This window comes from Carassius auratus, unplaced genomic scaffold (assembly GCF_003368295.1).
Source record: "Carassius auratus strain Wakin unplaced genomic scaffold, ASM336829v1 scaf_tig00214714_1_2670353, whole genome shotgun sequence".
NCBI lineage: Eukaryota > Metazoa > Chordata > Actinopteri > Cypriniformes > Cyprinidae > Carassius > Carassius auratus.
Window position 1 is genome coordinate 70,094 of NW_020527778.1, and position 16,381 is coordinate 86,474.

Sequence of the window (16,381 nt, forward strand, 5' to 3'; positions counted from 1 at the left end):
TAATAAAATTGCCAAACAGTAAGTCTTTGAGAAGGGGTTTATCAAGCTAGATGGTGCATTAGAAAAGGGGCTCATCTCCTGTTTCCAAAATGCATCACAAAGTGCTTGAAAAAGCTGTAAACTAATTCCACATTCCACAAAGTGCAAACAACCTTACGCCTGTTTCACACCAATGTTTACGTTTTGTTCAAGTTTGTAGGTGTCAAGGTACAGAAACCAAATAATTAAATGTAAAATAGCACTGGATAGTCTTCAATGTAAAAATAAATATACAATCAAACCTACATTTATTCAGATACCTTCAACATTTCTCACATTATTACAGTTTTCCTATATATATATATCAAAAATTATATCTGGTGTCTGAATACTTTTTGGTTTGACTGTTAAAACTACAAAGTAATTCAGTCAAGAGCACTGAGTGATTTTCATTTTCTTGGATTAACATTACAGCAGCCAGTAGCTAAATTAGGCGCGGTCCCTTTAAGAGACGATGAACGCATTCAATATAATACACATCCCATTTTTTTCCTCAACTGTTTACTTTCACTTAAGAAATAACTGACAGTTTTTTCGAGCATAATTTCCAAGGTGGATATTATGACATATTTTGTATGTATTTGTCAACACAAGAGCAAAAATAAGCAAAATCGATGTTAAAGTGTTTTGAGACGCCTTTCTCTGCGTGAGCCCTGAACACCAGAACAGCGCGGTTCTGAATTGTGCTCTTTCACATCTTTTTGTTTCTTCAAACTGCGATTTGTATTTGTTCGTTCAGGTGCAGGAGGGACTTCGAGGAGAACTTCGCTGAAGAGAGCTCGGTTCAGTGTCGCTGTCCGTGATACGCGGCTCTCTCTCTCTCGTGCTCCGAACTTAGCGCGCGAGAAACCCGCTACTGTGTTCAGCTTTTCCGCGTCTTGTTTTTGGATGCTTTAATGTTTAAATCGACAAGCGGTAAGGCTTGTCAACTGTCCTGAGCATCTTTTTAGGCTGGCCTCAGCCAGTCAGTTATATAAAATATCAAGGTGAAAGTCATCATAGCTTGCTTAGTATAGACCCAGCTCCCAACGTAACTTTGAGAATAGATTAACGGCGATATTTTTTTTATCGCCCGATACGAGTCTTACAGCATTTTAACGCCAATAACGGCCCACCACTAATATATATCAAACTGTGACATATTATACCCAAAAATTCTTCATACAGTGGACTACTAGTGAAATTGATAAAATAATAATAACTGGGACCAAAAAATACACTTTGACCTAGCCATGTTTTGCTTACGTGTTTTTTCCTGAGTTGCTAATGCAACCTTTTCACACCACAGTCTGAACACAATTAAGCACTGCTTGGTAATTGGTCAAAAAAGTATTGATAGTTGTGTAAATATTGTCATACTAACATCTGTCTGAAGTTTTGATTGTAATCAATTACACACCTTTCTATCAAAGTTATCTGACATTATCATGGTGAATTTGTTCTGACACAGTTTAACTCTGAGTTCTTGTCATATTTTATGACCATTTTCTAAACCATAGCAAATAAATTGTGATAATGTGAGAGATGTTGAAGGTGTCTGAATACATTTAATTTTGACTGTATATTACATTTTTACAGTGAAGACTATGCAGTGCTATTTTACATTTAATTATTCGGTTTCTGTGCCTGGACACCTACTAATTGAAAAAACGTAAACATTGTGTAAATAGCACACACAAATAAATAGAACAACCTTCACCAGGGCCACGCAAACCCCAGATACAGCTGTCCATGCCCGTGGAGAAGATATCAGCAATCACAGAGAAGAAAACGGGAGACAGTCAAAAAAAAAAAAAAAAACTGGCATAAATTTAGGGACCGTCTCTAAAGTTGCATGCGATATTGGTATACACTTTTCAAACATCAATAGCATTTGAGGAGAATGACTTATAGAAATTAAAACACCTTTAAACTGTTCATCTAGGTTTCATATATAATGCACATCTTTTAAATTTTTGATATTTATTAAAATAAACTGTCAATCATATGTAAATTATGCTACTTTTTCACAACCAAATGGACTCAAATGCAAACTGGAAGCTCAATAGCATTTGAGGAGAAAGACTTTTTATTTTATTTTAATATCTATTCAAATAAATTGTAAATCATTTAGGTAAAAAAAAAAAACGTGTATTTTTTGGATGTTGACGTTAATAACGAGTTTTAATGTCGGAAATAATTTCTCCATCACCAACACATCTAATATTTTCATACATACAATCAGTGACAGGATGAAATGAATGAGCAAACTTCATTTAGGAGCTCATTTAAATACAGGATCAGTTCATTTGCATATTGCTCAGATGCTTCAGTGCTCTGAGAGTGTTTATAGTGCTGTGAGTTTAACACTTCATCACTGACACACACAACAATCTTCATAGATCTTATAGATCCGTCACATGATGGAGATTGAAGCTCAACATCTGTCTCACAAACACATGCAGCTGTTTTCAGTCACAGATACAGCTGCTATAATGAATGATGAATGACAAAACGGTTGCACTTTATTTTACAGTACGTGTACTTACATGTACTTATAGTGTACTTACAGTGTATTTATCTAAGAAAGTTCTGGTAATACAAGGTAACTACATGGGGTAAGGTTAGGTTTAGGGGTAGGTTCAGGGTTAGTACCTAGTTATTACATAGTTATTGTAATTACTATAATAAGTACATAGTATGTACATGGGGAACAGGACTGTAAAATAAAGTGTTACCGACAAAACTCTATGATACTTAAATTCAGCACAGAAACTCACAGTTCAACAACATATTTAATTTGATGAATGATATGTAAACCTTGTTTCACAGCTCTTCAAACTCTCTCTTTCAGGTCGGTTCAGCAAATGCTTCACATAAAGATCAGACAGTGTCTCTGCTGATTTATGATCCTAAAACCTTCATATTGTGTGTCAGAGTTTCTCCATCGACTGTAAAACCAGCGATCGATCTCAGTTACTGATCACGACCGTTGAAATGATTGACATCATCCACACACAAATGTAATAAAATGCACCTACATGTATTAAATTTCCATAAACATATGTATGTTTATGTATGTTAAAAAATGTCTATGTATATGTCTATTTACAACATATACATTTGAACGTCGCTTGATTGTTCATCCCAAAGAAGCACAAAGTCACTTTTACGGACTTTTAAATTAAATGTTCCTCCTGGTGGAATGACCTCCCCAACTCAATCCGAGCAGCTGAGTCCTTAGCCATCTTCAAGAATCGGCTTAAAACACATCTCTTCCATCTTTATTTGACCCTCTAACTTTAACACTCACTATTCTAATTCTATTCTTTAAAAAATCTAACTACCTTTCTAATCTTTTTGTATTCTATTTTCTTTTCATTCATTATGCAAGTATGTGTGTGTGTGTTTGTTTGTGTGTGTGTGTGTGTGTGTGTGTGTTCATTTGAGTGTGAAGGAGGTTTTTGTACGACGCTTTCACTAGAATGAAACACCTCTGTGTGTGAAATACCTCTAACACTAGCTTGCTCTATTCTTTTTTTTATTCTATCTGTTTTCTTTTTATTTATTATATTATTTAAAAACTCTTGCTACGTGCACTGTGTTAAGCTAACTGAGACTTGTTATAGCACTTATATATCATTGCTCTTTTTGTTGTTTTTGATTGCTTCCACTGTCCATCTTTTGTAAGTCGCTTTGGATAAAGTGTCAGCTAAATGAAAAATGTAAACGTAATGTAATGTCATTTATTTAAATATTTAATCTTTACACTTTTTACACCATTTCACACTTTCAACCGACAGATGATAACCAGTCAAAATAATTGTAAAAGACAAAGATTAAACTGTGATCTACAGATACGATGCTTGACAGGATGAAATGAATGAGCAAACTTCATTTAGAAGCTCATTTAAATACAGGATCAGTTCATTTGCATATTGCTCAGATGCTTCAGTGCTCTGAGAGTGTTTATAGTGCTGTGAGTTTAACACTTCATCACTGACACACACAACAATCTTCATCAACATGACCTTCATCATCATCTTCATCTGGACTCTCACAGCGTTTGCTCAAGGTTTGTGCAGCACAAGTTTGATATCAATTAATTTCTTCAAGTATATTGTCAAAGTTTTGAGTTGATTTTCTTCTTGTTGTGTGTTTCAGAGAGTAGAGGACAGATCAGCGTCACTCAGAGTCCCTCAACAGCAGCTCAACCAGGAGAAACAGTGAAGATCAGCTGTAAAACCAGCACAAATGTGCACAGATGGGGTGGTGGAGAAGAAGGTTTATTCTGGTACTTACAGAAACCTGGAGAAGCTCCTAAACTCCTGATTTATTATATAAGCACACTCCAGTCAGGAACTCCATCTAGATTCAGTGGCAGTGGATCTAACAGTGATTTCACTCTGACCATCAGTGGAGTCCAGACTGAAGATGCTGGACATTATTACTGTAAGAGTTTACACTACATCAGTAGTAGCTGGGTGTTCACACAGTGATAAAGCGTGGTACAAAAACCTGTGTCAGTCAGAGTCACAGTGACTGAACTGATGCTGCAGCTGCTCAAACACTATCACTCACTCAGTAGAGCATATGTTTATAAATACTGAATGAAATATAAAGCATTCAATTTAGTTCTTAACACAATAAATACTTAAATCTACTTTATCTTTATTAAAGTTATCTACGGTTTTATCTGTGAGGTTCGTAATGTTCATGTTCTTGTTTCATCATGAATCTGCAGGTGTTTTCATGGTTCACTGAGTGAAGTTTATTTATAAAATTTCAGCTAAAGCTCTGATCCAATGAAAGAGCTGAAACACAAAACAAAAGCTACAATATACTGCATTTTAATAACATCAAAACTGAATAATAAAGCACACACATAGTCTGGTATGAAGCACACAAAGCAGAGCAGACTGATGCTGGATGTGGAGAATGAAGGAGTCGCTCATGTGCTGTTAGTCTCGGTGTGAGACACGAGTGAGAAGAGCAGCAGATCTACTCTGAACACTGCTGTCTCGTCACGTGTCCAGTGAGCGCAGGCTGACCGCTCCGTGTGGCCTCACAGCTCACTGAGACGCTCTCCATCCACTCCTGCTCAGAGAGAGTCAGGCTGCTCCAGCTGTACAGACAGTCCTTCTCCAGGAGCCCAGCGCTGCTCTCCTGAGACCTTCAGCTCATGCTCCAGTCTGACGGGAAGCCCTCGCTGGACACACACACCAGCGTCACTGTCTTCTTTGAGAAGATCTCTGCACTGGAGGACGGCAGGACGCTCACTTTAGGACGAGTGACGCCTGACAAACACACAAGAGTCAACCCAATCAAGAAGAAACCATTTCTCTCCTTTCAGCTTCAGAAAAACATATACATGAACAATTAATTCAGATATAGTTTTATTAGTCATTTTTGCAGCATTAAACTACTAGTCACCTGAATTAATATTTACAAAGCCTGTGATCAGCAAAGCAATGAAAGTTTTGGTGAAATATACTGAATTGAAAATAAATTTTCATTATCGACTTCAATACTAGTCACTTTACTAGTTACTAGTCAAGGCATTACAAATCAGATGTGAATAATCATAATTACTGCAGGAATTCATTGAATAATTTGATAGCAGTCAGAGAGAATTGGATACAAAAGTTTGTTTTAAAAAATAGAAAATATCATTTTCATCTGGCACGTCTTATCAATTATTAACATGTCAAGTATTAACAAAGAAAAATAGTATTAGGTAACCAGAATTTCCCATTTAAAAATATCTGCAGGCTTTACTGAGAAATCAACACACTGAAAAGTTTAGTATAATTCCTCTCTGTCGAAGTGGTGTCAAAACGACAAACTAACGTAAATTTGATTTCAGTGTAACTTTATAACGTTTAGAATTTAATTAGCAATGAAGAAAAATCATCTTTGAAAAATGAAAACTCATAAAATCAAGTTATTAGGAAATAAGCGAAATTATTATAGTTTACTGGATAAAAATACAAAGATGCAGTGAAAAAAGAAAAACATATGGTTTTTAGGTAACACTTAATTTTGATCATTCTGCTGACAATAAGTAAAGTTGCACTTCTACTAACTCTCAGCAGAGTATTAGAAGACTTTCTACTTAATATATGCTAACTCTTTATTATCATGGTCTCCCAACAAATATTTTACTGAATAGAAGTAACTTTGCAAGAACGTCAACTTATTCTAACCCTAATACTCTACTAATAATCTCCTCTGATGAGAGATTGTAGAAATATAGGTGCAACATGACTTATAGTCAACAGAACATGTTAAAGGGAATAAATATAAAGTGAAACCGGTTTAAATGTTCCCTGCCAAACATTCAGTGTGAACTAAAAATAAAATGAAATAATATAAATAAGTGTAAAAGTGCATCTACTTCTATAGAGCAGCAAAGTGTTTAACAGTCAGTTGTTGTATTAATAAGTGGCAAAAGTGTACCACAGTTATACAAACTAATAGAGCACCTGAACAAAAACCTGCTGAACGCTTCACTAACTGAACAAACACACATCAACTGAGTCTCCAACAAACACAGAGACTCACAGCAGAAAATATCATTCATTTACTTCATCTGCTTTATACAGTCTGCATTATTACTAAAGATACACGTGTGTGATGATCCTCAAGTCTGTAAAAACCTGCAGGACATCGATGGATTTGACATAATAGTCATCTTTCTATCCAACTACAGTCAAAACTATTCTCAAAGAATCATTCAGGATAACATACTAAAGATTATTTTGAAGATTTATTCAGAAGTGAATGATCTCATACAACAGCGTAGCTATGAGAAGATCGAATATTGAAAGATTAATTTAGTAACTGTATTTTGTGTCTGTTAATGAGCGACTGTCTTCAGGTAAATGATGTGAGTGTGTTTGCATATTGCTCAGATGCTTCAGTGCTCTGAGAGTGTTTATAGTGCTGTGAGTTTAACACTTCATCACTGACACACACAACAATCTTCATCAACATGACCTTCATCATCATCTTCATCTGGACTCTCACAGCGTTTGCTCAAGGTTTGTGCAGCACAAGTTTGATATCAATTCATTTCTTCAAGTATATTGTCAAAGTTTTGAGTTGATTTTCTTCTTGTTGTGTGTTTCAGAGAGTAGAGGACAGATCAGCGTCACTCAGAGTCCCTCAATGACACCAGCTCAACCAAGAGAAACAGTGACGATCAGCTGCAAAACCAGCACTGATGTGTATGATGGTGATCGTTTATCCTGGTACTTACAGAAACCCGGAGAAGCTCCTAAACTCCTGATTTATTGGACTGACAGCCTTGAGTCAGGAACTCCATCTAGATTCAGTGGCAGTGGATCTAACAGTGATTTCACTCTGACCATCAGTGGAGTCCAGACTGAAGATGCTGGACATTATTACTGTCAGAGTGTACACTACATCAGTAGTAGCTGGGTGTTCACACAGTGATAAAGCGTGGTACAAAAACCTGTGTCAGTCAGAGTCACAGTGACTGAACTGATGCTGCAGCTGCTCAAACACTATCACTCACTACTGACACACAGAGACCAAACACACAACTACACATGAGCTCACAACTGAGTCAGGAGTCACATCAGCTCTATTAGACTGGGATCTGTCCTGTGACAGACGGGTTTGAGATAAACTGATATCAAAGCAAACAATTATATTGCAATATCTTGTTTTGGTTTTGTACATTACATTTTGCACATTAAACTATAAAGCATTAAACTAGCATTAACTTAGCTTCTTCATTTCAAGCTGATGATGAATTTCTTACTCATAACTCATTTCTGATGAGCAGAAGTGAAACTGTTCCAGTTCAGAGCGTTTAACCGATCAAACAGAGAAACTGTGAGTTTGAGCTGAAATCAGATTTGCATTGACAGCTTTAGTGATTCTGATGATCTCAGAATAGAGCAGCTCCGTCTCCAGAGACCATGTTCAAACCCCAAGAGCTTCAGTTCACATTTACTGCTAAACACAGCTGTTCTCAACTATTACAATCCATCAACAGCAGCTGAAACTTTAGTGAAGGAAGGACACACTGATCAATGATGCAGTCGGACACAAATGGAAGGCGTTCAGAAGCTTTATTGAATGAACAGCAATGGCAGCACATTGAAAGACTGCTTGAGTATTGAGCTGTAAATCAGGAGACTGCTGTGAATCCTGCTGCTCTTCACTGGAGAAACATCAGCACTCGGAGCTCTTGAGGAACGAGGTCTCCTGAGCAGCTCCGTCATGTGTTACTCTGCAGGCAAAGCGCTCGCCGGCTTCCCAGCGTGCTTTGCTGAGGCTCAGGACGCTGCTGCGGCTGTAGCGTCCGTCCCGCTCGCTCTCTGCGCTGGTCTGAACCCCCTGGGTGACCTCTGACCCGTCCAGCGTCCAGCTCACCTGCGCCCCCTGTGGAGAGTAAGAGCTGAGCAGACAGAGCAGTGCGGCTGAGTCTCCAGAGATCTGCAGAGAAGAGGGAGGCAGCAGAGACACGGAGGGCTTCACGGAGGGACCAGCTGAAACACACACACACACACACACAACAGAAGCAGAAATCAAACAATGTAAAAATTAAGATGATTTCACATTAACTTGTGTTTCATGCCTTAAAAAAAAAAAATCTTAATTTGTAAATGTACCAAGAATTATAGCTAAATTCTATCTCAAGAAATAATTACATAGATTTTATAGAATTTCAGTGAATTTATTAAAACACATTGAAATGTTAGTAAAAATAAGATGTTAAATTATTCATGTAATGAAAAATTACCTTTAACAGCTGTATAAACTATAAAATTTAAATAAATTATATAAATATTTTTCAGGATTAGTAAGTTACATAACATTTTTATATCAAGTATATTTTTTAAAACATTGAAAATTGATTAATATTTTTTAATTCCTTTGTAAGATTTAGAAAACCAATGTAACTAATACTTTCAATATTAAATGTATTTTTAAAATATTCTTCTATTTTGACATTTATGATCAATTATAATTCTCACCATAAGTTTCAGTTATTAATGTTTTTTTATTTATTTATTTATTTATAAGTCACGTCACTTACAATCATAATCAGCAAATTTAAGAGTTTTCTTCCACCTTTCTTCTCCTTTCTTTCTTCTTTATTTAAAAATGCTCATTAAGTAAATTTCTGTTTGTCTGATGATAGCATCTATGCAATTTATTTTGTCAGTATCCCTTAATTGTTAAAATTGTTAAATATTTTTGACAAAATTATACATAAAGAAATTATTGAAAATATCTTATAATACTGCTGTCCATATATTAAAATACAATCAAATATTACCAATAATAATTTAAATTCTTAAGGTAAAATAGAAAATACATGTAAACAATATGAAATATAAAAACATTTTTATAATTAATAAATTATCTTGCTAACAAATGTTTGCTGAAATCATCCAAAAATATAATAAACTAAATGAATTAAAATATCACACTTTTTTAAAACAGAATTAAAGAGACTTACTTCTGATCGTCAGTTTAGTTCCTCCACCAAAAGTCCACCACAGTGTTTCATTCTAGTGAAAGCGTCGTACAAAAACCTCCGTCACACTCAAATGAACACACACACACACACACACTGATATAAGACTCAACAGCAGACATGAATTATTGTAAAGAGCAGCAAAAAAAAATAATCTTCAAAATAATACTTGCTATTGCATGAAGACTAAAATAATTTGTTTCATAATCAGCACCAAAATACATTCCTCACATTTACACTAATTCTATTCACCTGCTTTATAATGAAATCTTCTGCAATATTTAGATGCTGATTTGTATCAGATGACCTTTTGACCTGTTATACAGTATCATCCATGATATCAAATCTGTAACACAGATATGAAATGCTCTCAGAATCAAAGTCTGAATGAAACTGATCATTAAAACAGTGTTTGGAGGAAGAGGCTCAACCCAGAATAAATGATGAAATAACCTGCAGTAAATCATGAGTGTTTGTTTCTGAATCTGTGAGCAAAGATACTGCTGTCTTCAGGTAAATGATGTGAGTGTGTTTGCATATTGCTCAGATGCTTCAGTGCTCTGAGAGTGTTTATAGTGCTGTGAGTTTAACACTTCATCACTGACACACACAACAATCTTCATCAACATGACCTTCATCATCATCTTCATCTGGACTCTCACAGCGTTTGCTCAAGGTTTGTGCAGCACAAGTTTGATATCAATTCATTTCTTCAAGTATATTGTCAAAGTTTTGAGTTGATTTTCTTCTTGTTGTGTGTTTCAGAGAGTAGAGGACAGATCAGCGTCACTCAGAGTCCCTCAACAGCAGCTCAACCAGGAGAAACAGTGAAGATCAGCTGTAAGACCAGCACTGATGTGTACAGTGATAGTGCAGGGGTTTATTTATTCTGGTACTTACAGAAACCTGGAGAAGCTCCTAAACTCCTGATTTATTATGCAAACACCCTCCAGTCAGGAACTCCATCTAGATTCAGTGGCAGTGGATCTAACAGTGATTTCACTCTGACCATCAGTGGAGTCCAGACTGAAGATGCTGGACATTATTACTGTAAGAGTTTCCATGTCACCAGCAGCTGGGTGTTCACACAGTGATAAAGCGTGGTACAAAAACCTGTGTCAGTCAGAGTCACAGTGACTGAACTGATGCTGCAGCTGCTCAAACACTATCACTCACTACTGACACACAGAGACCAAACACACAACTACACATGAGCTCACAACTGACTGTTTAACTGATATCAGATCAAAACAATTATTGTGCAATATGCTGATTTGGTTTTGTACATCACATTTTGCACATTAAACTCTCAATCATTAAACTAGCTTCTTCATCTCAAGCTTATGATGAATTTCTTACTCATAACTCATTTCTGATGAGCAGAAGTGAAACTGTTCCAGTTCAGAGCGTTTAACCGATCAAACAGAGAAACTGTGAGTTTGAGCTGAAATCAGATTTGCATTGACAGCTTTAGTGATTCTGATGATCTCAGAATAGAGCAGCTCCGTCTCCAGAGACCATGTTCAAACCCCAAGAGCTTCAGTTCACATTTACTGCTAAACACAGCTGTTCTCAACTATTACAATCCATCAACAGCAGCTGAAACTTTAGTGAAGGAAGGACACACTGATCAATGATGCAGTCGGACACAAATGGAAGGCGTTCAGAAGCTTTATTGAATGAACAGCAATGGCAGCACATTGAAAGACTGCTTGAGTATTGAGCTGTAAATCAGGAGACTGCTGTGAATCCTGCTGCTCTTCACTGGAGAAACATCAGCACTCGGAGCTCTTGAGGAACGAGGTCTCCTGAGCAGCTCCGTCATGTGTTACTCTGCAGACGAAGCGCTCGCCGGCTTCCCAGCGTGCTTTGCTGAGGCTCAGGACGCTGCTGCGGCTGTAGCGTCCGTCCCGCTCGCTCTCTGCGCTGGTCTGAACCCCCTGGGTGACCTCTGACCCGTCCAGCGTCCAGCTCACCTGCGCCCCCTGTGGAGAGTAAGAGCTGAGCAGACAGAGCAGTGCGGCTGAGTCTCCAGAGATCTGCAGAGAAGAGGGAGGCAGCAGAGACACGGAGGGCTTCACGGAGGGACCAGCTGAAACACACAAAAACACACACACACACAGAGACACACACACACACACACACACAGTTATTCACATCTGCAGCTACAGTCTTCACTGTGAAAATCACAAATAGTTCATAATTTTACTGTAACTCGACATCACTACTTTCATTAGTATAACACAAATATCATGAATGAAGATTAAAATGATTCTCCAGTAGAAGAATTAATATTTAATATTATTACAATAAAAAAAAGTTATTGTAATGGTACAAGACTGTAAAAACGCTACGGTGAAAACCTGTTCATCAGTTCACTGAACGTTATTTTACTATATACAGTGAAACATTTTTAATAAATCTAATTGGACATTTCATGTAATTTTACAGTACAACACTGTTACAATTTTGGAAGTGAAGAACAAGAAGTCTGTCAAACACTGCTTTTATTTTTACTGTAAATTTTACATATTTTTAACAGTGATCAAGTATAAGATACTGTATACTATATTCATAAATATATCACTTCTCTAAAGTAAACGTGATGTACAGTAAAATGCCAATTTGTTTCTTTCTAAAATAAATACATTTAAAACATCTCATATAACTTTATATATTTTTTTTTTAATAACTGGTTACTTCAATTTATTATTTTTAAAATATAAATAATTCAGGACATCTTCTCATAAACATAGTTATATTAAACTTAATGGTTTAAATCATTTATTTTAACTGTTTATCAACTGAACTTCTTTCTGACTAATGATGGCAGCAATTAAATTATATTTTCTCTAAATTATTTACATTACTATAATTTTATGTCATGCACCAGTTGAATTATATTAAGAAATAATAAAATAAATTTGTAAAAAGGGGCATTAATTAAAAATGATTAATATGTTTGCATACATCAGGTGTTACCAAAACTAATTTAAAACATCAAGTACAAAGATAAACTGTGGCTTGAAACTTAAAAATATGGAATATCAACAAATATTTCTTAACATTGCAGACAAAATGTAATAATTAAAATTACAACAACTGGTGCAAAATAAAATAAATAAATAAATACAACTTTAATATATATGAGATATAAAATGTAATTAGAGCTTCTTTGTAAAATGTATTTAAAGAAATTAATAATATTGTTGCCAAATGTTATCAAATAACACCAAACCTCTATTTAAAACACACACACATTATATATTTATATTAGATCATTTAAGAAAGACTTACTTCTGATCGTCAGTTTAGTTCCTCCACCAAAAGTGTACCACAGTGTTTCATTCTAGTGAAAGCGTCGTACAAAAACCTCCTTCACACTCAAATGAACACAAACTCCACAACACACAGACACACACACACACACACACACATGGATTATTGGACTAAAGTGATGAAAATCTCTGTATTGATACATTTTCTTTACACATCTTCATTTGGGTTTCTAAAAGATCATATATTTGTCAAAGCAGTTTTAATGAGTTCTGATGACCTGTGACCTCTGAAATGACCTTTGCCCTCACACTGAGTTCACAGGGACATACTTGTTTCTCTGAATGTTTCAGCTCTGTCACTGAATCAAGAGAAAACCTGCAGTCTGAACCAGAGACTCACACAGAATGAAAAAGACATGATTTCCAGATTTGTAAAGAAGTGAGAACACACAGCACTGGATCATGAGACTAAAACAGGTTTAGAGGCTCAGGTTTCATCTGCATGTGGGGATGTTCATGTCTGTTTTCCTCCACTTGGAAATCACAGGCATATCGGTGCTTGTTCACGTGAGAGACAATCACGCAGTGTGAATGAGCAAAGACGCGATCTGAGAGAATCGCCCACGAATCGCCGACGCCCGTGAGATTTTTGGCATGCTAAATATATTATGGACCTGTCTGTGATTCAAAATAATGCTGTGTGAAAAGTTTTCTGACTGAAAACTACACTGGCGATGACTGACAGCCAATGAGAGAGCAAGATACAGAGCAGCGGGAAGTTCGGGGAGGAGTTATAGACCAATATCAGCAAGCTTGGCTTCTTTTCTTTTTTCTTGTTTTTGCTGCAGATTAGCTTAAAGGCAATTCATATTGCAAGCTTCTTGCGGGCTACCATTTTTAATAATAATCCCAGTCTCATGTGAGAACTACGGTCTTGCACGCGTGATATCGTGTTGTTTCCTTGTCACATCTGGCATGCGTTTAGTTGTGAAACGTAGTTTGCGTGCCAGACAGAGTTGTTGGCGATTCTTCCTATTGTAAAGTCATGCAGAGTGAAACTTTCCGTCGCCGATCCATCGTGCAGTGTGAACACAGCAGAGACTGAACGCTGGCCAAGACAATCTGAAGTTTTGGTTGATTGTAATCCATTACACACCTTTCTATCAAAGTTATCTGACAACATCAAGATGAATTTGTTCTGACACAGTTTAACTCTGAGTTCTTGTCATATTTTATTACCATTTTCTAAACCATAGCAAATAAATTGTGTTAATGTGAGAAATGTTGAAGGTGTCTGAATAAATTTAGTTTTGACTGTATATTACATTTTTACAGTGAAGACTATGCAGTGCTATTTTACATTTAATTATTCGGTTTCTGTACCTGGACACCTACAAATTAAAAAACTGTGACCGTCTCTAAAGTTGCATGCGATATTGAAATACACTTTTCTAACATCAATAGCATTTGAGGAGAATGACTCACAATAATTAAAACAACTGTAAACTGTTCATCTAGGTGTCATCTATAATGCACATCTTTTATATTTTTGATATTTATTAAAATAAACTGTAAATCATATGTAAATTATGCTACTTTTTCACAACCAAATGGAAACTTGAAACTCAATAGCATTTGAGGAGAAAGACTTAGAGTCTTAAAAACAACAGTAATGTATTTTTAATATCTATTAAAATAAATTGTAAATCATTTAGATAAAAATAAGGCCTGTGTATAACTTTCAGGCACATTCCTTTGAAACTTTTTAGGATGTTGACGTTAATAACAAGTTTTAATGTCAGAAATTATTTCACCATCACCAACACATCTAATATTTTCTCTGACTTTCCAGGTTACAATCTAGAAACATACAATCAGTGACAGGATGAAATGAATGAGCAAACTTCATTTAGAAGCTCATTTAAATACAGGATCAGTTCATTTGCATATTGCTCAGATGCTTCAGTGCTCTGAGAGTGTTTATAGTGCTGTGAGTTTAACACTTCATCACTGACACACACAACAATCTTCATCAACATGACCTTCATCATCATCTTCATCTGGACTCTCACAGCGTTTGCTCAAGGTTTGTGCAGCACAAGTTTGATATCAATTCATTTCTTCAAGTGTATTGTCAAAGTTTTGAGTTGATTTTCTTCTTGTTGTGTGTTTCAGAGAGTAGAGGACAGATCAGCGTCACTCAGAGTCCCTCAACAGCAGCTCAACCAGGAGAAACAGTGAAGATCAGCTGCAAAACCAGCAAGGATGTGGTCATGGATAGTTCACAGCGTCATTATACCAGCTGGTACTTACAGAAGCCTGGAGAAGCTCCTAAACTCCTGATTTATTGGGCTAACACTCTCCAGTCAGGAACTCCATCTAGATTCAGTGGCAGTGGATCTAACAGTGATTTCACTCTGACCATCAGTGGAGTCCAGACTGAAGATGATGGACATTATTACTGTCTGGGACGCCACGATATCGGCGGCACAACGTTCACACAGTGATAAAGCGTCGTACAAAAACCTCTGTCACAGTCGAATGAACACAAACTGCACGACAATCACACACACTCATATACTGGATACTTGGATTGACTTTCACAAAAACACCTTCATCATATCTAAATGTCTCTTGATGCATGAAAACTAGGAATTATTTATAAATAAAAAAGTAAATAAAATAATTAAATTGCATTATTCAGGAAATGCATGTATAAATCCCATTTTTATTAGACATTAATTTTGTGTTTCTAAATTATCATTTATTTGTCAAAGCATTTAAAATCATGAAAGCAGCTTTTAAAATATGTTTTGATGAACTTTGGTCTCTGGAATGACCTTTGCCCTCTCATGGAGTTCACAGTAATATACTTGTTTCTTGATGAAACTGTGATTTCAATCATCAGAAAACATGGAGCTTTAGACAGATTAATGTGTTTTGACTCATAACATGAGAAAAGATGATTTATGTGCATCATCTGCTGTAAGCCGTACACAGATTTACATAGAGATGATTTGCATTTCAGCACATGCTTCATGAGGTTTTATAACTCTGTGAGTTTGAGAATCTGAACAACAGCAACCATGAGCTTCATCACCATCTTCATCTGGATCTTCACCAGCTACTGTTTCACAGGTGAGGAGATAAACATACTCTATTCTAACTGACCATCTGTGCCAGAAATACTGTCCTTCAACAAATACTGAATTCTGAATGTTGATTCATTTTTCTTGATGTAGAATCAGCAGCTGGAGTGACAGTCACTCAGACGCCTGCAGTGAAACCTGTCCAACCAGGAGACAAAGTTACCATGTCCTGTAAAACCAGTCCTGAAGTTTACCAGGGTTGGGGTGTTCAGCCTTTACACTGGTACTTACAGAAACCTGGAGAAGCTCCTAAACTCCTGATTTATGATGCTAACACTCTCCAGTCAGGAACTCCATCTAGATTCAGTGGCAGTGGATCTAACAGTGATTTCACTCTGACCATCAGTGGAGTCCAGACTGAAGATGCTGGACATTATTACTGTCAGAGTTATCACAGTGGTGGTGTGTTCACACAGTGA

At 36.3% G+C, this 16,381-nt stretch overlaps 1 long non-coding RNA gene and 3 gene segments (V, D, J or C); 3 read left to right on the top strand and 1 right to left on the bottom strand.

Annotated features, from left to right (window-relative positions):
- Nucleotides 1-3,914: 3,914 nt before the first annotated feature.
- LOC113092697 (Ig kappa chain V region 2717-like) lies at nucleotides 3,915-7,975 on the top strand. The segment is given in 2 exon segments: nucleotides 3,915-4,093; nucleotides 7,151-7,975. Coding segments are annotated over 2 exon segments (375 nt in total).
- Nucleotides 7,976-8,108: 133 nt separating this feature from the next.
- On the bottom strand, nucleotides 8,109-9,806 carry LOC113092709 (uncharacterized). The gene is made up of 3 exons (XR_003287616.1): nucleotides 9,788-9,806; nucleotides 9,518-9,603; nucleotides 8,109-8,540 (listed from the first exon to the last, which is right to left on the bottom strand). It is a non-coding gene; the product is annotated as an uncharacterized LOC113092709 (long non-coding RNA).
- A 4,815-nt stretch (nucleotides 9,807-14,621) lies between these two features.
- LOC113092699 (immunoglobulin kappa variable 4-1-like) lies at nucleotides 14,622-15,453 on the top strand. The segment is given in 2 exon segments: nucleotides 14,622-14,899; nucleotides 14,989-15,453. Coding segments are annotated over 2 exon segments (381 nt in total).
- A 416-nt stretch (nucleotides 15,454-15,869) lies between these two features.
- LOC113092726 (Ig kappa chain V region K29-213-like) lies at nucleotides 15,870-16,381 on the top strand. The segment is given in 2 exon segments: nucleotides 15,870-15,951; nucleotides 16,056-16,381. Coding segments are annotated over 2 exon segments (378 nt in total).